Below are 23,727 nucleotides of genomic sequence, written 5' to 3'. Positions count from 1 at the left end.
ATAGAAATCCAAACATAGTTCAACAGTAAACCATCTGTGTACTTCACCCACACTAAAGAATTAAAAGGAAAAATAATGATAATCTCAACAGATGTAGAAAGGCATTTTCTATAACTCAGCATCCATTAAGGCTATAAACTCTCAGGGAACTGAGAACAGGAGAAAGTGTCCTCACTCTGATCGAAGGCAACTAAGAAGCTCGACTCAGTCAATGAAAGCATTCATACTTCCCCTCGGGTTACACCCAAGGCTAGAAGTCCACCCGTACCCACCATTTCCATCTGCCTCTATGTAGAAGACAGTCCAGGAAATTCTTAAGGTATAAAAACTGGAAAAGAACTAAACTGTCATTACTTACAAATGGTTGCTAACACAAAAAGTCCTTAGGAGTTTACAGAAAAATGTGGAGAGCTAATAAATGAATTTAACAAAGGCACAGGATATGGCATCAAATTTCAAGAAAATCAACTCTATTTCTATAAGCAACAAACAGGAAAATTACATTTTAGATAACATTTGCAATAATATCAAAAGGGAATAAAATACTTAAATCAATTTAATAAAAAGTGTACATGATCTCTATATTGAAATCATAATACTTCAGAGGAATCAGAAAAGTCCCAAATTAATAGATTTACATCATCTTCATGGGCTGGAAGAAGTCAATAGTGCCAATGCTTTCCAAGTCAGTTTACAGATTCAACACCTTCCCAAGTGAAAGCACACTGATATTGTTACAGAAATGACAAACTGAATTTATATGGAAACCCAAAGGACGCAGAATGGGCATTGCTGAGAAGACAGAATAAAACTGGAGAACTTACATGACCTGATTTCTGAATTAACTTTTAAAAAAGCATTTATTTATTTATTTATTTTACCTATTTATTTGAGTAGTAGTACTTATGCTCTGGCACATGTGTGAAGATAACTTGCAGAGCCAGTTCTATTCTTCCACCATGTGTGTGCTAAGGGTTGAATTCAGGTCATTAGACTTGGTGGTAAGGACCTTGACCCACCAAACCATCTTTCTGGCCCTCTGGATTTACTTTTATTAAAAATCACAGTAATCAAGTCAGTGGGTGTTGGGGAGAGAACAGACAACAGAGTAGTGAACATAACAGAAAGTGCAGGTAGAAACCACTAAACACATAGTTAATTTGGAAAGCAGTTACTCTACTGAGTTCTCCCAGTCCATGAACATAGTATACTTGGGTCTTTGACTCCTCTGTAGCATTATGTTTCCAACATCACCAGTACTTTCAGCTAGGAAAGAAAAGGCTCTGAAGAAGACACTGTAACATTTGAGTATGTGTGCAAGAAAAGTGTAAGGACTGTACCGCCTACCTAATGCTCTACCCAAATAGTAATTCTAAGTAGTTCACAGATATAAGGTAAAAACAAGACTAAACGGTTAGGAAGGCTGAGAATACTGCTCTCTAGGTAGAATGCTTATCTTGTATTCATAAGACTCTGGCTTTAAGCCCCAGTACTACATTAAAATTAAATAAACACATGAATTAAAATACCTTTTAAAGTAGGAGAATATATTACAACTTTGGGGTTGTAAGACTTAAAATTTTAGAACAGAAAGTACCACTGCAAGAGAGAACTCTATTTTCTGAAGACACGGTTAAGGCTAGGGGTATAGCTCAGTGGTTTAGTGCTTGCCTAACATTCAAGAGGCCCTGGGTTTGATCCCTAGCACTTAGGAACAACAGGAAAACACTTAAAAAAAATGAAAAGGCAGCCAGGTACAATGCACATACCTCTGTAACTCTAGTACTGGATAAGGCTAAAAAGGAGAATGGAGAATTAGAGGCAAGTATAGACTGCCTATTGAAACCCTACCTTAAAAAAAAAAAAGAAAGAAAAGAAAAGAAAGAAGGAAGGAAGGAAAGAAGGAAGGAAGGAAGGAAGGAAGGAAGGAAGGAAAGACAGCAAGAGAAGAGAATACAAGAAGAGAGGAAAGGGTAGTGGGGTGAATGGGGACTATTACAAAGAAAATATTTGCATGCTAACAAAGACTTCTATCTCTAATACATGAAGAACTGTACTGGATGACAAAAAATGGGTCTTCAAAATGGAATAAACTTAGACGTTCATAAAACAAGATACAAGAGTTCCCCCTTTTCCAGTTTCACTTTCTGTGGTTTTGGTTACCCACAGTTAGTTACTACAGTAAAAGAAATTCAAGAAATAACTCATAAAATTTAAATAACTTTTATTAAAGCACATTGCCACAATCGTTTATCTTTTGTGTTTAGTTTACAAATTGTACATCATCATAGATATCTACACGTAGTACAGGAAATATATATATGTATATTTAAACTATATACATGTGTGTGTATAGTTTAATATTATACATATTATATAGTTATATATATATACACATATGTATATAGTTTAGTTCTAACTACCACATCCAGTGTCATAGCACATATCTCTTGAAGAAAAGAGCAGTCATTACATACACACACACACACACACACACACATATTACACTAAAAATATTCAACATCCTTAGTTGTCAGGAATAAAATTAGATAAGTTTTCATGCTCACTTAAAAATGGCTAATATTAGAAGAATGGTGGCATACATCTTAGAGAAGCTGTACATAGAACAGCTAGAATTCTCATACAAAGCTAATGAACATTTTTTTAAAAAAATGGCTCAACCACTGAAAACAACTTGCAGGTTCTTACAAAGTTACACAAATAACTATCCTTTTACCTGTAATTTGCATGCTCAATGAAAGATATAAACACAGAAAGACTTATAAGAGTGTTCATAGCAGTTTTAGTCATAATAACCAAATGCATACAATCTAAATAGCTAAGCAACAGGTGAATAGTTAAACTGTGGTACAACAAAACACTAATCAGAAACAAACAAACAGGCAGGGTAGTGTGGCGCATGCCTTTAATCCCAGCACTTGGGAGGCAAAGGCAGGTGGATTTCTGAGTTTGAGGCCAGCCTGGTCTACAGAGTGAGTTCCAGGAGAGCCAGGGCTACACAGAGAAATCCTGTCTCAAAAAAAAAACAAAAAAGAAAGAAAGAAAAGAAAAGAAAAGAAAAGAAAAGAAAAGAAAGAGACAAACAAACAAATATGAATGACTGATAAAAAAGGGCATGGATTCAACAGGCTCAGTCACAAGAGGGCACACTGTGATCACAGAATCCCACTCAGATGGCAGCAATCAACAGAGCAGTTACCTCCCAGGGGGAAGCTGGCAGAGGCGTCTGAAGAGGGCATGATGGAGCACTGAGTGTGACAGTGCTTGCACAAAGACAATAAACCCTTGTTAAAATTCATCCAACTATAGAGTTTACATATGCACATTTATTTGTTGATTCTATCTCAATAAAGAGTCTACTTAATTCTTTATAATAAATATTGGTAAAGCAAAATGCGTCTATAGTAGACGAAGAAGGGTGTAAATCACCCCTTCCACCAAGTACTCAAAAAATGCCCCTGCTCATATAAAAGCTGAAGTCTGCTCTACAATGTGCAGTTTGTGTTTAGTGTGATTCCACCTTAAAAGAGACATCTTGTTCAACTAATTTCCCTTACGGACTCAAATGGTCATGAGACAATCAAATAAACTGAAACAATCAAATAAAGATAAATTCTATTTTTAAAATGGCTATCTGCATTCCAAAGAGAGCATCTATTGCACCTACTATTATTGCTTTAAATATTCTAAAAAGTGACCAAATAGGAAGAAGGGATAAAAAATTATTATATATGAAAAATATTATTGCAGTTAAGGTTGAGTAATTTTAGTCATTTAGCTACAAATCAAAGGTTACTTCACAAAGGGATCTATCATATTTATAATCTAACACAGTTCATAATAACTGTTATGCTGGATAATAAACAGATAGTCTGGCCTTAAAAGGACATATAACTTGAACAGACTCACAAAAAAAGGATGCTTTTGAGCTTGTAAGAAAAAAAAAGCTCAGCATATTTAGTTGTTGGTGAAATATAAATAAAATTATAAGCTATGGGACTAGAAGGATGGCTCAACAGTTAAAAAGCACTAGCTACTCTTCCAAAGAATCTAGGTTCAATTTCCATTATCCACATGACTGCTCACAACCATCTGTTACTACAGTGTCAGGTGACCTGATGCCCTCTTCTGGCCTCTGTCAATACAAGGCACATACATAGTACATAGATATGCATGTAGGCAAAACATAAAATAATTTAAACAAAGTATAATGTTACCATTTCAAATTCATCTAGATGTCTAATCCTAAAACATGACCAAACACTACTAGAAAAACAATTGTTGCTGTTATGACTTAGATGATTTTAGGCATTTTAATAATACATTAAAGGATATTTTGTGGATTATAAGGGAAAGTAAAATCTACAGCCATGAAAAGCAGATTAGTGGTAGCTTAGGGCTAGGAGGAGGGTGGAAAAGGATGGCTAGACTACAGGTTTCTTTTTGAGATAATGAGAGTGTTCTAAAATTGGCTCTGGTGATGGTCCACATATTTCTGAGTGTCCAAAACACAACTGAATTTTGCATATGGAATGGATAAAAACTGTAATATATAAACTACATCTCCATGACAGTATTAGTTGAAAAGCTAGAGATTTTGATTGGGACTATATTGGAAGGTATAGGCCAATTTAGAGAAAACATGTACCTTTACAGTATGATTATTTGAACACATGGAAATTGAATCAATTTATACTTAATTAAATATCCCATGGTTTCTTATAATAATGTTTTATAGAATTCTATGCAAAAGTATATATTTTTATTAGATTTATTGATGAGTATATTATATTTCTGGTGCTATTTATATAGTATCTTTAAAAAGAGAAGCTAGATATGGCATCTATACCTATACTCCTATACTCCTGGGGAACTGAGGAAGGAAGATCAAGAGTTCTAGGCTGGCCTGGGTTATATTGTGAGTTCTAAAACCTTGTCTCTAATAACTTGGGAGCTGGGGAGAGAAGGAGGAAAAGGATTGAGTGAAGAAAAAATAAACAGAAAAATGTATCTAATTCACATTAAGCTTCTAAAACTACATTCTAATCTTTACTGAATAAATAAACTCCTCTTCTGAATTATAATCCTATGTTTCTATGAATAAACATGGTAATCTCATGCTATTAAAGTCAAAAGCTATGGCAATGCATTATTAAGAAAATGTTTCTTCATCCTTAGTCATCAGGAAAATGCAAATCAAAACAACTCTGAAATTCCACCTCACACCAGTCAGATTGGCTAAGATAAAAAACTCAGGTGACAGCAGATGCTGGAGAGGTTGTGGAGAAAGTGGAACACTCCTTCATTGCTAGTGGGATTGCAAGCTGGTACATCCATTCTGGAAATCAGTTTGGCAGTTCCTCAGGAAATTGGACATAGTTCTACTGGAGGACTCAACTATACCACTCCTGGGCATATACCCAGAAGATGCTCCAACATGTAATAGGGACACATGCTACACCATGTTCATAGCAGCCTTATTATAATAGCTAGAAACTGGAAACAACCCAGATGTCCCTCAACAGAGGAATGGATACAGAAAATGTGGTACATCTACACAATGGAGTACTACTCAGCTATTAAAAACAATAAATTTATTAAATTCTTAGGAAAATGGATGGATCTAGAGAATATCATACTGAGTGAGGTAACCCAATCACAAAAGAACATACATGGTATGCACTCTCTGATAAGTGGTTGTTAGCCCAGAAGTTCGGAATACTCGAAGTACAATCCACAAACCACAAGAACTCAAGAAGAAGGAAGACCAAAATGTGGAGATTTCATTCCTTCTTAAAAGGGGGAACAAAATACCCACAGAAGAAGTTGCAGAGACTAACTATGGAGCAGAGACTGAAGGAAGGGTACTACAGCCTGATATAGCTGTCTCCTGAGAGGCTCTGACAGTCCCTGACTAATACAGAAGTAGAGGCTCACAGCCATCCATTGGACTGAGTACAGGGTCCCCAATGAAGGAGTTGGAGAAAGGACCCAAGGAGCTGAAGGATTTGCAGCCCCTTAGGACGAACAACAATATGAACTAACTAGTACCCTCAGAGCTCCCAGGGAATCAAGCACCAACCAAGGAGTATACATGGTGGGAATGATTGTTCTGGCAGCATGTGTATAGTAGAGGTTTGCAAAGTCGATCATTAATGGGAGGAGAGGCCCTTGGCCCTGTGAAGGTTCTGTGCCCCAGTGTAGGGGAATGCCAGGGCCAATAATTGGGAGAGGGTAGGGTGGCAAGCAGGGGGAGGGGGGAGGCAACAGGGGTTTGTTCTTGTTTTTTGTTTTGTTTTGTTTTTTGGAGGGGAAACTGGGAAAGGAGAAATCATATGACATGTAAATAAAGAAAATATCTAATAAAAAAAGAAAATGTTTCTTATATTTTATGACTAGATTTTTTTTTTTTTTTTGCTGAACCTCACAGCTAGAGTTAATAATATACCTTGAAGTCACCTAAGACTTAAGACTGGACCAGGATGTAGTGGTACATATCTTTAATCTTAGCACTTGGGAGGCAGAGGAGGACAAGTATCTATGGCTTTGAGGCTTGCCTGGTCTATACAGTGAGTTCTAAGAAAGCCAGGGCTACATAGGGAAATCCTGTCTCAAAACAAAACAAAACAAAACAAAGACTTAAAACTTTTATTCTACTCTGGTGGTTTGAACAGATATGGCCCCCATAGATTCCTATGTTTAAATGCATGGTCCATTGGGATGGGCACAATTAGGAGGTATGACCTTGTTGGAGTAGGTGTGGGAATGGGCTTTGTGGTCTTCTACGATCAAGCTACATCCAGTGTGTTATGAAGTCTCCTTCTGCTACATGTAGATCAAGATGTAGAATTCTCAGCTCTTTCTCCACCACCATGTCTGCCTGGTTAGTGTCATATTTTACCCCATGATGATAATGGACCAAGCCTCTGACACCGTAAGCCAGCACCAGCTAAATGCTGTCCTTTATAAGAGTTGACTTGGTCATGGTGTCTCTTCACAGCAATGGAAACCATCACTAAGACATACCATATACTCAACCTGTTTGTTTTCTGCCTTTAAGAAAATGATTTAACAATCAACTTTACTTGCTTGGATTTCTCATAAAGTTGACTTTTATAGTGCATGTAAGCTAATGCATAGTTGTAATCTTAAAATGTGTACTCTTCCATGCCCCTGATTCAAAACAATGTGTACATGCTCTAATAATCACTTGCTGAAAGCAGCAAATATAGAGGTTGAAAGCAATCTTTTGTTTTGGTTTGGTTTTTTGTTTTTGTTTGGTTTGTTTTTGTTGTTTTGGAGGGTTTTTGTTTGTTTGTTGTTGTTGTTGTTTCTGAGACAGGATTTCTCTGTGTAACAGCCCTGGCTGTCCAAGAATTTACTAGGTAGATCAGGCTGGCCTCAAACTCAGAGATCTGCCTACCTCTGACTCCTGAGAACTAGGATTAAAGGCATGTACCACCACACCCAACTTGAAGACAAACTTACAAAATGAATAACCACCATAAATGCTGAACACAACATTGGGGCATTGTCTAATAAACAATGATGTTTGTAGTACTGTTTGTTTGTTATCTGGGTCAGTTGGGGTCAATTAGAGTCTATACTTAAACCCTTATAAAACCCTGTTCAAGATTTCAGTAAAGTATTCCTCATTCCTTCCCCATGTCATGCCTTTTGTGATGTTCAGTGAAGACAGAACAAAACTCTTTGTTAGGGACAGGCACACAGACACACAGACAGATTCACAGGACAAATTTAGGTAGTCACAGACTCAGACTCATGCAACATACAGAGAAAGGGTGGAAGACATAGAGAGTACATCTCTGTAGAGAAGCCAAACCTGACCTTGATTTTGGTTAAATGACACCACAGGGAAGTGCTTCTATTTATTTCCTTAATGTAATAACAATGTATTATTGGTGACTTGTAGTTTATGACTGATGAATTCAAATCAACTACAAAAAGCCTATATACAAAACCTGTTTAGAAAAATGAGCACTTGAAATTCTAAAATGTTTCAGTTTTAAAAGTATCCAAATAGGATATTCACAAATAGGGCTATTTTTTTGTTGGAGGAATATGAAAGATACACAATGTGTCAATCTCTTTAACACAAGAGATTCTTAGGAAGTATGAAATCTGTAAGTTACTAATTGATGACCAAGAGTAGCATACTGATGAACAATTGTTTGCTATGACGTTACCTGATCAATAATAGAATTCAGTTTGGTAAGTAACAGAAATCCTCGTCCATGGACAAGGTATTGTCCAAGAGTTGCCATGTGTGTCTCCTCTTCTTCTTCTTCCCTGGCTTCTGCCCTCTGGACCACTGCATTGCAAAGCTGGTTGACATCAATCAGAAATTCACGTGCCAATGAGTTGCTGTCGGTGCTCATGACAGAGCTATAAAATGAATAGGATATAAGAGATTTTTTTTAAATAAATGTAAATTTACCTTTAAATATATGTGATTTCTGTAGAATGACTTAAAACTGCTAGATTTCAGTTCCTAGCTCTCTACTATTCTCAGGCATAGTTCTGACCTTAGGTAGTTCCTAAGACAGTGCTAGTACCAGGTTTGAAACACCTAAACAGTCGGCAGACATAAATGACACTGTTGGGAGAAGACACTAGTGAACAGTGGCAGTTCAGGGAGGGTCTGACTTCCTCTCTTACATAGAATAAAAATAAACCATTACTTAGGAAATGGTTCTTGCTTTACATGGTTAAAACAGATAAATGGGTCTTTTAAAAATATAAACAGGAGGTTGCAGAAATGGCTTAGCGGTCAAGAACCGTTGCTGCTCCTGCAGAGGACCTAGATTCAACTCATATATATTATATGCATATATATGCACATATATATATATGCATGCAGAAAAGACACTCATGCACATAAAATGGAAATAAATAAATATTAAGCTATAGAATAACTACTGTAATATAGTATAACACATGGCTTTCCTCTTGATATAATGCAGTCACTGGTCTACCCTCCAAAAACCACTTAGTCAGTGCTGGAAGTGGTGGTTCCTGACAGGTGAGTGAGAACTAAAGAAATTCAGCTGCTGAGCTTTTATGCCACTTTTAGCCAAATAAAAGGCAATATGGCATTTTAAGATTAAGGAAAACAGCAAGGTAAAACATACAGGAATGAATATAGAGAGAAAATGTATAAACCTTCAGAAATAAAAAAATCACAAAAAAACTACTATTCAAAGAATTTCAGAATAATTTTATCTATGGTAAGGCTAGAGAGGGCTTAGTACTTAAGAAGAGTTGCTGCACATGGAGGGACCAATGGCTCTGGCCATGTATGTGGCAGAGGATAGCCTTGTTGGACATCGGTGGGAAGAGCAGCCCTTGGTCCTGTGGGGGTTCAATGCCCCAGTGTAGGGGAATGTCAGGGCAGGAAGGCGGGACTGGGTGGGTGGGTCAGGAGCACCTTCATAGAGGCAGAGGAGGGGAGATGGGATGGGGGTTTCCAGAGGGGGGACCTGGAAAGGGGGAATCATTTGAAATGTAAATAAAGAAAATAGCCAATAAAAGAAAAAAAAAAAGGATAGTTGCTGCTCTTGCAGAGGACCTAGATTTAGTTCCCAGAATCCACATGGCAGCTAACAACCTTCTGTAATTGCAGTCCCAGGGGATCTGACACCCATTCTGGACGCTGCAGGCAGCAGGCATGCACATGGTGCATATACATAAATACAAGAAAAACATTCATACATGTAACAGCTGTTTTTCATATTAGCTCTCTTGCTCTTTATTTTTTTTAACTGACAAAATTTTATTTATTGCATGCAACATAATATTTTAAATACACATATATCTACTTACTCATACTCTGGAATGGTTAAATCAAGTTAATTAATGAATTTAATTATGTTACACTTATGAGAACACTAAGGCCCATGGTTTTACATTTTTAAACAATATAATATATCATCACTGACTATAATTGCTATGCTGGGTAACAAATTACCACTATCTACAAAGTGTCAAGGTTCTGAAATTCTATGCAATATTCTTACAGAAGTTCCATCCTAGTTACATTAACATAAACAGAACACAACACTAATATATCACTAGAGGTATTTCTATTTCTATGTTGTACATTGTGTTCATTACTTCCTAGAATAAATGTTCAATATACTTGAATATTTTCCATCCATTCTGAGAATCAACTGAAAAGACAGGCATATATTTTCCTTAAATTTTCCCAATATTTCACATATTCAGAAAAGTATACAGAAATATAATGTGAGCACAAACACAAAAAATACATGTAAACTACACACAAGCATTTTTTTTAAATATATATAACATGAGATTATAGCCAACACTCAGAATTTGTAAGTGATGCTGAGGGGAGTTTGTGACTATCATATGTGTGTGCAAAGGAAACAAGACTACACCACAGGAAAGCTACATCCACACCAGCGGAGACTTACCATCACCATCCATGTTTTTATAGTTTATACATGTTTATAACTATAAAAATATTTACTATATAAAATTTATATAGAAAGTGTGTCATAGTACTTATAAGCACTTTTCCTTTTAATATTATTTTCTTTCCTTCAAACCAGTGGTTCTCAACCTTCCTAAAACTGCAACCCACTATTAACAGCTCCTAACTATAAAATGATTTTCATTGCTACTTCATAACTATAATTTTGTTTCCATTATGAATTGTAAATATAAATATCTGATATGCAGGATATGTGATATGTAGCTCCTAGAAAGGGTCATTCAACCCCAAAGGGGTTGTGACTCAAAGATTGAGAACCGCTGTTTTAAATCACCTAGCAATATGGGCTATAATAAACCACAACAATCTATATATACACTTTCCTAGAAATAATCTGTTTACTTTAACTAGATAGCTCCACAATATTACCTTGAACCAAGTCTTCTAACTGTTACTATTTATTATGTTACTCACCAGTCTTTCAACACTTCTGAAACATTCAGCTTGTATATAATTTTGGTTCATGAACTAGATAAAACTGTCTCAGCATAAGGTTTCACCTATAAGAAGAAGATACAAATACATTAGTGGCAATAATAATCAAATAATGTTAATAAAGTTCTGACAAAAAATTAGTAGCCTATTTTTGTATGTAATATATGTAACAGGCAATAAATTATTTGTAATCCCAAAACCACAAAAATCCTAGCCCGCTAAGGACCTCTTAGAACCACCTCACAGGTAGCTCTGCCTACCCACTCACCTGCTGACCCCTAATAACCTGCCACCTGGAAAAAGGGCAGAGCCCCACACTTTATACAGGTAGTACTACCCAGTGGGCAACCCCAGTCCCCACCACCCAAGCTGAGAATGGGGCAAAGCTACATATCTAGCACAGACAGCACCAACTCCTAAACCTTTACTGTTACTATACAATAAATGAGTACATCTCTCAGCTGGGATCAGAGAAGCTTGTAGTAGACAGTAATTTAACATAGAGACCCGTAACTGGTCAATATGCAGAGGATAAGAGACTGTGGAATGTTCAGCCACAAATGGAACATCTGTATCACACCCTTCCTCCCAAGGATTCAGGAAGAGGAGATAGAAAGACTGTAAGAACCAAAAGCAACAGATGACTATAGTGAAACAGCGTTTTCCATAATACCACAGGAAAGCTTCACAGGGAAATTGACAGTGGATGTGACTTAATGCTCAAGACCGGCTGTAGTGACTATTCCTGGTTGTCAACTTGACTGTATCTGAAATGAACTTCAATCCAGAATTGGAGGGCTCACCTGGCTCTAATCTGGAGGCTGAGAGATAACAAGTTTCCGACCTGAATCTTGGCATGGAGATCTTGAGGTGTAGTAGCTACGAATCCCAGAGGATTGAGATAGAAAGATCTACTAGTTCAATCGGGGTCACCTGGGGTTAAGGGTGTGGTAACACCTTTAACCTGGGCCACACCTTTTGCTGGAGACCTATATAAGGAAGAAGGAAAGTTCGCTTTTTTTCTTCAATTGCTTGCCTTGTGGGACTGAGCAACTGCTGGATCATCGGACTTCTATTCATAGCTGCTGCCGACCATTGTTGGGAGTGGATTGTTGGGAGCTGGACCACAGACTAAGTCTGCAATAAATTCCTTACTACATCGAGACTATCATAACTTCTGTGACTCTAAAGAACCCTGACTAATACACCGGCACAAGATCAATCCAGGCAAAACCCCAGAATGAAGAGAGGAAGTGGTAAGGAAGTTCCACCCCTGAAGAGTTACAGGCAACTGATGACTGCTAGGAAGCTCAGCTACCTTTCTTCAGGGATATAGCACCTGAGAGGCTTCCTATGCTCCAGTAGATGGCTCCACATCTACACACACTGACAACACTAAGTGGACTCTGGGTTTTAAAAAAGAGAGAAAAACAGAACATCTGAAAACAAAACATAAGGAATAGCAGTGGTGGGGATAAGGGAGGAGTTGGAAAGGAGGGAATAGGGTGTGGAATTGATCAAAACAATATATGCATACATGAAATTCTTAATTAACAAAATATTTAAAATAAAGAATAAATGCCTAGCTCCAAGAACTGAATCTTCAGGAAGGAAATCCTGGAATATAGAGCTATAAATTTCATCACAGCACTCTTCCTTTTCCAACTCCTACTTCCAGATAAGATACAAATTAACCACAAAGGAGAATGAGACAAGTATCAGTCTTCTAAACAGGGAAATCTAGGGAATGGTAGAATATCACCCATATATAACTCAGTGTTCTTACAGACAGCCAATTCATTGCTCTCCTATCAGGGTGAATGGTATTTGAAGATATATGAGAATTCAAAATACCAAAACCAAACAATGATAAATTCCCACCAAAATTCATATTCTTAAATTCCTTGTTTTGTTTGAATTCTTTAAATGAAACTGAAAATTTTCTGTGTTTAATACAATGAAAGCTACTTCAGAATGCTAAGGGAAATTTTGTGCCTCTGTTTAGCTATCTGTATAGTTTAGCTCTATGGTTTTTACCTAGAAGACATGAGGAAATGTTTCTTTATTAGCTATGGGGTTTATTTTTAATAATAAGGATTAAAAAAGTGATATCCAACTATTTCAAAATACTTAAAATCCAAAGACCTGCCTGGAGTATCTTGGCACAGTCTTGATCACACATTATTATAGGCTCTGGGAAATAAAGCAGACAGGAAATGGAACAAGGAGATATACAAGAGTACACGGAGCTTTGTGAGGATTAGAGAGTAGGTGCAGTCCACACCACTAGTGAGCAACAGCTCAGTTAACTTCCCACAGAAATCTAGATACACTACAGCTGTAGCTATACCTGCCTTCAAAGGGGCAGGATGAGCTATATTATCTGAAATAAATTCTTCTTAGAGAACTGATACAAATTACTGCTCTCCTTTCCTGTGTATAGATATCTGCCAATATTTTAAGATCATGTCTAGAATTTTGTGAGAATAATGTCAAGTTCACTAAAATCTATGGAATCTGCATTCTCTTAAATTTTGGAACACTGCACTTCCACAGCTTCTTACAAGTTTTCATGTTTATTACAATTTCTCAAAGATTACCAGTTTAGCAAAAACATTAACAACTCTTTGTGGAATCTAACCCTGAGGTGTGAATTCATTTAGACTAGCCAGAGGTCCTAGATCTTCCTCTCTCGCCTTGGGCTTCAATTTTCTCTTATGTTTCTCACTTTCATCTTCATTAGTCTGCTGTAGATCATTCTCTCCTAATCAAAGAAAAACAAAGAATGGAAGCTGAGAACTGCTTACTCTTTGAATCCAATTACAGGGTCAGTTTGTTAACAATTTGTTTGTGGAATGTGTTTTTCTTTTGTGTCTTGTGTATGCGTATTATTTGGTTTCATATCCTTATTCCTTCTGCACATGCTATTTCAAAGTCAGTCCATTTGCCTAATTTATTTTCCTATCTCTTTGTCCTTCATATATTTCCAGTTGTTCCATTAAAAACACTATGACTACTATATGACCACTTTTGTTTCCAGAGTCTATATCCATGGCACCTTATTTACATTTTCTTTAAACCTTACAAACTTATTTTTTATTTTAATTTTATTATTGTATATGAGCATATGCCTTTGTTATTTTTCTATTATTGCTAAGTGACACTATGACCAAGGCAACTTACAGAAGAGTTTCTTGGGGCTTACAGTTTCGAAGGGGAGCCCATGGCCATCATGATTAGGAGAATGGCAGTAGGCAGGCAGGCATGGCCCTGGAACAGAATCTATCAGCTTACATCTGACCCACAGGCAGGAGACAGAAAGAGTGCTAACTAGGAATGGGATGGTCTTCTCCAACTTCAAAGCTCACCTTCCTCCTCCCACCCCAGTGACATATCTTCTCTCTCAAGTCCATACTACTTCTTTCCAAAAGTTTCATCAATCAAGAACCACGTATTCAAGCATGAGCCTATGGTGAACATTCTCATTCGAGCCATGTATAAGCACACATCCCATGGTGTACATGTAGAAGTCAGAGGACAACTTTGTAGAGTCAGTTCTCTTTCTACCTTTACAAGCATTCTAGGGATTGAACTCAGGTCATCCGGCTCATGCTTCTACCTGCTGAGTCTTTTCTCCAGTGCCTGAACCTCATACCTTAATTTGCTGTAACCCAGCTGTGGTGGTTAATCTTGTCAATTTTATTGAACTGTGAGACCAGTACCTCTGAGTGTATCTGAGGATTTTTTTTTCAGAGAGAATTGGATCTGGAGGGTTCTGACCCAATCACTGGTTTAATCCACTGACACAGTCAAGATTCAGTGACAATCAGGAGGTAAAAAATTTGTGGACGGCAGAGCTAGCTGGAGGAAGTGGGTTGCTGAGGATATGCCCTGAAGTGGGTAATTTGGCACTGACCCCTTCCTGTTACCTCTACTTTCTAGTTACCACAAAGTAAGTATCCTTTCTCTAATATGATCCTACAGGCACGATTTTCTGCCTTACCTCAGGAACAAAGCAATGAAACCAGATAACCATCAGGTGAGACCTAAGACGCCACAAATACAAATAAATCTTACTCCTTTAAATTATTTCTCTCATTTGTCAGTGACAAGAACTAATTTAACACGCCAGCCTGATTCCATGTTCTTCCTGTTTATAATTACAGAATATCTAGTTGGTACTGGATTAATAATATAAAACACTGGGTCAGCAAAATGGCTCAATAGGTAAAGGTGCTTGCCACCAAACTTGATGACCTAAGTTTGATTCCAGGAACTCACAAGGTGGAAGGAAGGAATTGACTACAGCAAGTTGTCCCCTGATTTGTATGCATGTGTCATAGGATGCACATCAACAACATATACAAATAAATAAACATAATTTTAAAAAAACATGTAAAAAGGAATACAAAACACACATGCACAAAAATCTTAGTCTCTACCACAAGAAGCTCATGATACAGTGACAAAGGAAAGCCAGAATTGAGGATCTTTTAAACTGTTAAGGGCACCTGACCCAAATTCGAGTCCAGGAAGCTTCCTGAAAGAGGTAACCTTTAGGCTAAAGGATCTTTAAGTAGAAGACGGACAAATGATGGGAGAAAGTGAGGGGAAAAAGTATTACAAACAGAAAGCAGTTCCAGTTAAGTCACTGAGGACATTATACTAAGTTTGGTATTGTAATTATAATAGAAGATACAAGGAAAAGGAGGATAGAATAGTAGGTAAAAATCAAATGGGGTGAGACTTTTGACATTATACCAAGAACTTAATCTACTAGCTAGTGGATCTCAGAACCACACATACACTTTCCAATGTTTCACCTTCAAAGACTCCAATTCCCTAAGCTGAAGATGGCCCAACAGAAACACATTTAACAAGCTTCCTAAAAGATTCTGGTGAACAAGCCTAATAGAAAGCCAAGGACTAACTTTAAACATGAGGGTAACACAGTCAATGTTGAACAGATAGATCACTTTTTTTTTTTTTTTTTTTTTTTTTTTTTGAGACAAGGTTTCTCTGTGTAGCCCTGGCTGTCCTGGCACTCACTTCATAGACCAGACTGGCCTCAAACTCAGAAATCTGCCTGCCTCTGCCTCCCAAGTGCTGGGATTAAAGGTGCCCACCACCACTGCCTGGCCGATAGGTCACTCTTATATCAAAGTAGAAGCAAGAGTTCAGGGAAGAAATTAGCATTTTGTAAACCAATTTGAAGACTGCTGTAATATTTCAAGTAAAAAGTGAGACCTTTTTTCTTAAGCAATAGTAAAAGAGTATAATTTTAATAAATGTCTATTTAGGAGTTATAAGAGCATAACTTTGATGACTGATTAGATTGGGAAGAGAGAAAGGGAGTCCAGGGAGTCAGAACAACTGTCTCAATGGCTGACTGAGCTGCTGGTGTTGCCACCTGGGTATCAGATAGTAGAAGAGCTAAGGCCTATGTGCAGAATGGCTGGGGGGCAAAAACACACCTGGTAAGTGACCCATGGCTCTGTCCATCAGGTCAGTGATAAATTTCTTTGCAGTGACTACTAAGACTAAATTCATCATGCTGTACATTTCAATCCCAAAACTTCTTAAAACAACCTTGTCAACTCTACCCACAGTTTCCAACACAGGGTGGAATAAGAAAATAGTATATAGATCACTTTTGGGGCTGGAGAGATGGCTCAGCCGTTAAGAGCACTGACTGCTCTTCCAAACGTCCTGAGTTCAAATCCCAGCAACCACATGGTGGCTCACAACCATCCATAATGAGATCGGATGCCCTCTTCTAGTGTGTCTGAAGACAGCTACAGGGTACTTACATATGATAAATAATTCTTTAAAAAAAAAAAAAAGATCACTTTTTTGAGAAAACAGGACTAAGAAAGAAAAGGTAGGGGGATGCTACAAAGAGAGGCCACAGGTCAAGAAAGGTTTTTGTTATATTTAAAAATAAAGGATCTCATTTTTGTTTGAAAACTTTTGGGAAACTAGTGATATTTTTAGGTTGTAAGGAAGTAACAGCCTGGTGGTACAGCAGATATCTCTAACTGGCTCTGCCTGGCCCTTCTCCCAGGCAGTTCAGTCATAGTAAGAGTATTTACACATGAAAAAGAACAAAATGTTATACAAAGTCTAAATTTTGTTTAATCATTGTATATGTGAATATAATAGAGGGTGGAAACGTGTGGATTCAGAGGACAACTGGGCATCAGGTAGCAGAAGAGCTAAAGCCTATAAAGCTGTTTCTCTCCTTCTACCTTTACATGGGTTCTGGAGATTGAACTCAAAGCCACCAGAATTTCCTGCTAAAACATACCACAGGCCCATATCAGGGTCTTGCTTATTTGTTTTTGTGGGTTTTTTTTCCCCTCCAAAGAGCCCATTTATTGGCATACCAATGTATCCACAAGGGAAAAACCATCAAAGATAGGAGCAAGAGAAGGAATGAATGAAAGACAAAAGTCAGGGAAAATAAGTGACAATTGGGTTAAGAGTACAGGTAAAGAGGCCAGGCTAGGGGCAGAGAGCAAGAAGCATTACACCATTGTCTGACGCCACAGGAAAGAAGAGAAGGTGCAGACATGGCAAACTTATCAGATAGTAGCCAATAATCAAGGCATTTCAAGAATAGATAGCCTCAACTGTTTCATTCAAGTCACAGACAGGGCTCTCTGCTGGACATTTATTATTTGTGTGAAATTTATTATTTCCGTGCACATACATGCGTGTGGAAGTCAGAAGTCAATATCATGTCTTAATCTTGCTCTCTGCCTTATTTTTTGAGACAGGGTCCTCACACTTCCCACCTCCTCTCCCTTCCTTACCTTTTCCCCCCATTTCCTGCTTTTCCCCCTTCTCTCCTTTTCCTCTCTCTTTCTCCCTCATACCTTTCCCTTAACCTACAGTTAACCAATTGGCCAGACTCATTGGACATCCTCCTATCTCAAACCCCTCACCCCAGTGCTGGATTAAAGAACGCATTGCTATGACCACTTTTTTATGTAGGGACCAGGAATCTAAACACGGGTCCTCAAGCTTTTATAGATCAAAAATGTTACACACTGAGCCATCTCCCCAGCCCAAACGTCTCCTTAAAAACAATTCAGTTAAAGCATATCAATTAAATTAAATCATACAAGCAACAGAGCAACTGTTGATATATTTACTGCATTGTAACTTTCTGATCAATGCTTGATGTGCAAACAGCCATCAGATTTCTAACCAAAGATTTAAAAACAGAAAGTACATTACAAATATTTACATACTTTTAATAATACAGGCAGCTTTTTAAATTTTATTTTATAATGATAATCTATCTATCTATTTCTTTGTCTCTACCTCCTTTGTCACATACTGCCACTGTTAAGATCTTCTACTCAAGCACATGGAACCATAGAACCATAGACTGAACACTCTGGATTGGTAAGCCGAAACCTTTCCTCCTTTAGATTTTTCTCTTGGGTATTTTGGTCACAGCTCTGCAAAATTAACACAGAAAACTGATACCAGTAAAGTAGAGTTTTTGTGTCTAAGCCCAAACATGTGGTTCTGAAGCCTTAGGGAATGATTTATGAGAACTGGAAATTTGGGAGCTGTAGGTTACAAACTATCTAGAATGGCATAAGCAAAGCTTAATGAGTTGTTCTGTTGGGAGTACCAAGAATGGGACAGTGAAGGCCAAGCTCATGAGGTTTCAAATAAGAATGAGGATTCTATGAAGAATTAGACTAGAGGCAATTCATGTTACATTCTGGCAAACAATTTATCTATAGTTTGTCTGTGTATCTAAGTGAACTAAGGTTGACTTTAAAAGCTGGGTGGACAGATTCTTATCTCATGCTTTTCCTGATATTGCATGAATTTCAGGGAGATTTCTCATAGCCGTGTCTTTCAGAAGGATACCTATCAAGCAATTTAGTGACCAGGTCTAGACCTATGTATGTATAGCTAGGCTGTTTCAGCCCTAAGCATCACAAGTTTCCTGCTGCCCTAACTTTCAATTTCTTCATTCTGTGTCTCTCTGTGTCTCTGTCTCTGTCTCTGTCTCTGTCTCTCTCTCTCTCTCTCTCTCTCTCTCTCTCTCTCTCTCTCTCTCTCACACACACACACACACACACACACACACACACACACACAGAAAAATGTGTCAACTTGTTATTACTTCTCTTATGTTTTCTTGTTTTTCTTTTATACAAACAAGTAAGTGACCTGAGAGGATGTTACTCCTCATAGAAAGAATTTACATCTTAATAAGAGATGTCACTAGAATTTCAGCATCACAGGGCTTTATAAAAGTTGGCTGTGACCTAGATGTTCAACATTACAAATGTGGAGCTATGCTAATTCTCAAGAAGTGAAAGGGGAACGAAATGATAGTGCTGCTCCCACATTTATTCTGTATTGTGCATTTAGATTAAGTCAAACAAGAAAATGTGTTTAATGAAACATTTTTAAGTTACGTGGAACAGTGTGGGCTGTTCAAATAAAGAACACTTAGCTAAATATATTTAGAATAATTTTGTGTAGAGGGCAGAAATCTAAGAAAACAATGATCCCTAAATTTTCTTTTCCTTCTATATTTCAAGGAGTTAAACAACAATAATTTAGGGTGAGCTCATTTTTCTTCCCAAGAGATCTCTTGTTTCTTATGTAGGCAAGCTTTTAGGTAGAGTTATTTGTGAGGCAGGGGTACTAAAATTAAATGAGACATTTCATTCAGAGCACTAATACCTGGCAGACTGAAGAGTAGTAATTATTAACTATTATCATCATCACTGAATCTGGCCCCTTCTTCTCTAGCTTTATTTCTAAGCACTCCTGGGCCCTCAGCTCCTGCATCTGGCCTGTTTTCTATCCAACCTAAATCTTACAACTGCTTAAAAAAAAAAAAAAAGTCACTCAAGATTCCTTGAAATTAAAAACAACATTATAATTCATAGGAAATGAGACCTATCTTAGAGCATGCAATAGCCTCCACCATTTCTTCATCCCAATCTCTGTACACAATTAACACATAGGACCACCTCCTCTACAGTTCTTCCCCAAAGATGTACATTTCCTCCACACTGCTTCACTGCTTTATCATGTTGCTCTTGCCATGGAAATTACTAATAATTTCTTTTCTAAATGCCTTTATATTATCATTCATCGCACTGTATCATATACTTCTATTCTTTCTTTACAAACTAAATTACACTTTCTGAAGAAGGGACCCCCAGAGGGCCAGTGGTTAAGAGTACTGGTTGCTCTTCCAGAGGACCTGAGTTCAAATCCCAGTACCTACATAGTACCTTACAACTATCTCTTAACTCCAGTTTCAAAAGATTTGACATCTTCTGGTTTCTTCAGGCACTGCATACATGTTGTACACAGATATACATGCAGGCAAAACTTAAATTAAATTAAATCTGTTTTAAAAGATTTTTTTAATCCAAGTCTTATCTATAAAAAAATCATCAATGCTTAACACACACTATAAACAGTAAGAAGTCAATAAATACCAACTCACTTAGTGCTAACTTTGATAGAAAACACTTAAATATTCAAATACTTTTTAAAAACATCCCCAAGCTAAGGCTCTAATATGAACTTAGAAAAGCCTTTTTCTATTCCACAGCAGGCTGTGAAGTACTAAGAAAAGTGCTACACAAACTCTTAGAGTCCTTAGCAAAGTTTATTATCTTTTAAAAACCTTAGGAATAAAAGTTGATATTGGTTAGCAGCTGAGTGGAGCCTCTAGGAGGACAATCATGCTAGGTTCCTGTCTGTAAGCATAACAGGAACATTAATAGTGCCAGGGATTGGTTCTTGCCCAGGAATTGGGTCTCAAATTGGACCAGTAACTGGTTGACCTCAGTCTCTGCTCCATCTTTGTCCTTGCAATTTTTATAGGCAAGACAAATTTTGGGTTGAAGGTTTTTTGAATGGGTTGGTGTCCTTATCTCTCCACTGGGAGTCCTGCCTGGCTACAGGAGGAGGTCACTTCAGGCTCCATATCCCCCACAGCTAGGAGTTTCAGCTAGAGTCATTCCCATGGACATCTTATAACTTTTCTCATCCCATCCCTTATCCCAGATGTCTGGCCACCCAGTAGGTAACCAAAACAGAAGCACAGACCCACAACCAAACAGGTGGAACTCAGGGAGTCTTGTGGAAGAGTTGGGGAAGAGGATTGAGGGTCCCAGAGTGAACAGGAACTCCACAGAAAGACCAACAGAGTCAACTAAACTGAACACTTGGGGACTCCCAGAGACTGAACCACCAACCAAAGAGCAGGAACTAGGCTCCACACACACACATATGTCACATATGTGCAGCTTGGTCTTCATGTGGGTAGCCCCACAAATGGAACAGGAGGTATCTTTGACTCTGTTGCCTGTGGATCCTGTTCCTGGGCTGGCTAGATGGCCTCAGTGAAAGAGGACAGGGTAGGCTAGTACCAGGGGGCACTCTCCTTCTCAGAGGTGAAGCAGAGGGGTATAAGGGGAAGGAGTGGAAGGGGGGTTGAAATCGGGATGTAAAGTGAACAAATAAATTAATGTAAAAAAGTTGATATATCATTTATGTTATCTTAAAGATTATAATTCAAAGACTACAGGCTTTTTAACAAGTTCTTAAACTTTTATTATAGACATAGCCCTTCATACTTGTTGAAGAAACATTAAAAATCGTTTGAAGCCTAAACCTAATGAAAAGTGAAAATAATGAAATATTTTCTATAGCAAAATCATAATGATCAAGTTTTATGTTTTTCTGACATATGCAAAAGATTCCACAAAATAAGGTCTAGGAATCCTAAGGTCTAGATATTCATAAGCCTTAAAGATACCCTGTAAGTCAGGTAGGAGGCTCAAACTATAATCATTTTTAGAAAGCCACACAGAACCATAATGAGACAACCTAGACTACGCCTTTGAACTTTAAACAAGGCTAGTTTCCTCTACATAAACAATACAACTAGCTACCCCTTAAAAGATGAATTTAGTTGACGCAGTCAAATATAGAAAAATATGTTTCTTGTTATATTTTACTCCAAGAAAACTAAGAGTATAGTCAAATCAGTTGTTCAATCAACTGCTTTCTAACCATCCATGGAGAGGGCAGGTTAGGGGAGATGAACACAGGGTCTGGAAGAACTGAAACAAAAAAGAAATATTTTCTAAGAAATGACTTTTCAAATCTAACCCACACTCATCATCACAATAAGTTTCTATCCTATGTTAAGAATATGGGGGCGGTGGTGGCACACGCCTTTAATTCCAGCACTTGGGAGGCAGAGGCAGGCAGATTTCTGAGTTCGAGGCCAGCCTGGTCTACAGAGTGAGCTCCAGGACAGCCAAGGCTACACAGAGAAACCCTGTCTCAAAAAAAAAAAAAAAAAAAAAAAAAAGAATATGGACAGGTAAGCTCAGCATGGTGGCACACGTGGTAATTCTAGCACTTGACAAGTTAAAACATGAGATATGCCTCAAGCTCAAGCTCAGTGAATTCTAGGCTAGCCAGGGCTAGTAAGACACCTTCAATAATAATAATAATAATAATAATAATAATAATAATAATAATAATAATAATAATAATAGTAACAACAACAACAACAATAATAAAGAAGACAAAGAAAAATAAAATTATCGATGAATTATATACTAGAAGCCAATTGCTACAGGTTCCTAGGGTACTCAGATGGATTTTGGCTACAGAATTATATTCCTAAAACATACAAAAATGTTCAGGGTATTAGTAACACAATAGATAAAATGTCAGACTAAAAATAAAAGATATTTTTGAGCTTTTGGTTTTCCTCAAATATTTACCCCCACCCCCACTTTTTAACTATTGGTTTGATGTTGGTTTGTCAATTTGTTTTGAAAGAGGGTCTAGCTAATAAAGCCCAGGGCACTCCAAACTTAGGATCCTCCTGATCTAGTCTCCTGAGTCCCCAGAACGGGGTATATGTTATTAATCCCAGCCTGGCCCCTATTATTCTTATATTCAGAAAAATTAAAACTAGATAATTTTCAAATGTCTCTTTGGACTGTGAACTTTCATGACAGTACACCAATAAAAAAAATATGTAACAAGCATAAAGATCCACTTACAATGTTTCCTTAATGTGAGTAAAACCAGATTTTGCCAAAACAATATTGCTAGTATTTTATTTAAAGAAAAAAAATGAGGATGGGGCTGGAAAGATGGCTTAGCAGTTAAGAGCACTTGCTGCTCTTGCAGAGGACCCAGTTTCTGTTCCTAACACCCATATCAGGAGGCTCACAACAGCTTTTCACTCCAGCTCCAGGGGATCTAATACCCTATTCTGATTTTGTGGGCACCATCACATATGTGTTGCACTTACACTGACTCAGGTTCACATATATACAAACAAAATAAATACTTTTAAAAACTAATAATGAAGCAGTGAGATGGTTCAGTGGGTAACAGTGCTTGCTACCAAACCTGACAACTTGAATTCAATCCCCAGAATTCAATCTCCTACATAGTGGAAGGAGAGAACAGACCACTGGAAGTTGCTCTCTAACCTCCGTGACTCAGGCCTACACACACACACACAGACTTTCTCTCAGACACACATAAATAATAAATGTAAAATATAAAGAATAGAGAAGATTATGCCAGTAACTTGAAACAAATGACTTTAAAAATAGTCTTCAAGGCCAGGCAGTGGTGGTGCACGCCTTTAATCCCAGCACTTGGGGGGCAGAGGCAGGTGGATTTCTGAGTTCGAGGCC

The 23,727-nt window shown here is 37.6% G+C and overlaps 1 protein-coding gene across 3 annotated transcripts in view; it reads right to left on the bottom strand.

Moving 5' to 3' along the window:
* The window catches only part of Lyst (lysosomal trafficking regulator), a 181,335-nt gene that overhangs the window by 147,660 nt on the left and 9,948 nt on the right, over positions 1–23,727 (bottom strand). For all 3 annotated transcript variants that reach the window (XM_031359427.1, XM_031359429.1, XM_031359428.1), the window contains exons 2-3: positions 10,973–11,058; positions 8,229–8,427 (exon numbers count right to left, since the gene is read on the bottom strand). In XM_031359427.1, coding sequence (XP_031215287.1) covers positions 8,229–8,420 — 192 coding nt within the window. In that variant the 5' untranslated portion in view covers positions 8,421–8,427; positions 10,973–11,058. The remainder of the gene's footprint in view (positions 1–8,228; positions 8,428–10,972; positions 11,059–23,727) is intronic.

Source organism: Mastomys coucha, unplaced genomic scaffold, assembly GCF_008632895.1.
Source record: "Mastomys coucha isolate ucsf_1 unplaced genomic scaffold, UCSF_Mcou_1 pScaffold7, whole genome shotgun sequence".
NCBI lineage: Eukaryota > Metazoa > Chordata > Mammalia > Rodentia > Muridae > Mastomys > Mastomys coucha.
The sequence above is the reverse complement of the archived record's forward strand: the minus strand, read 5'-3'. Positions and strand labels throughout refer to the sequence as shown.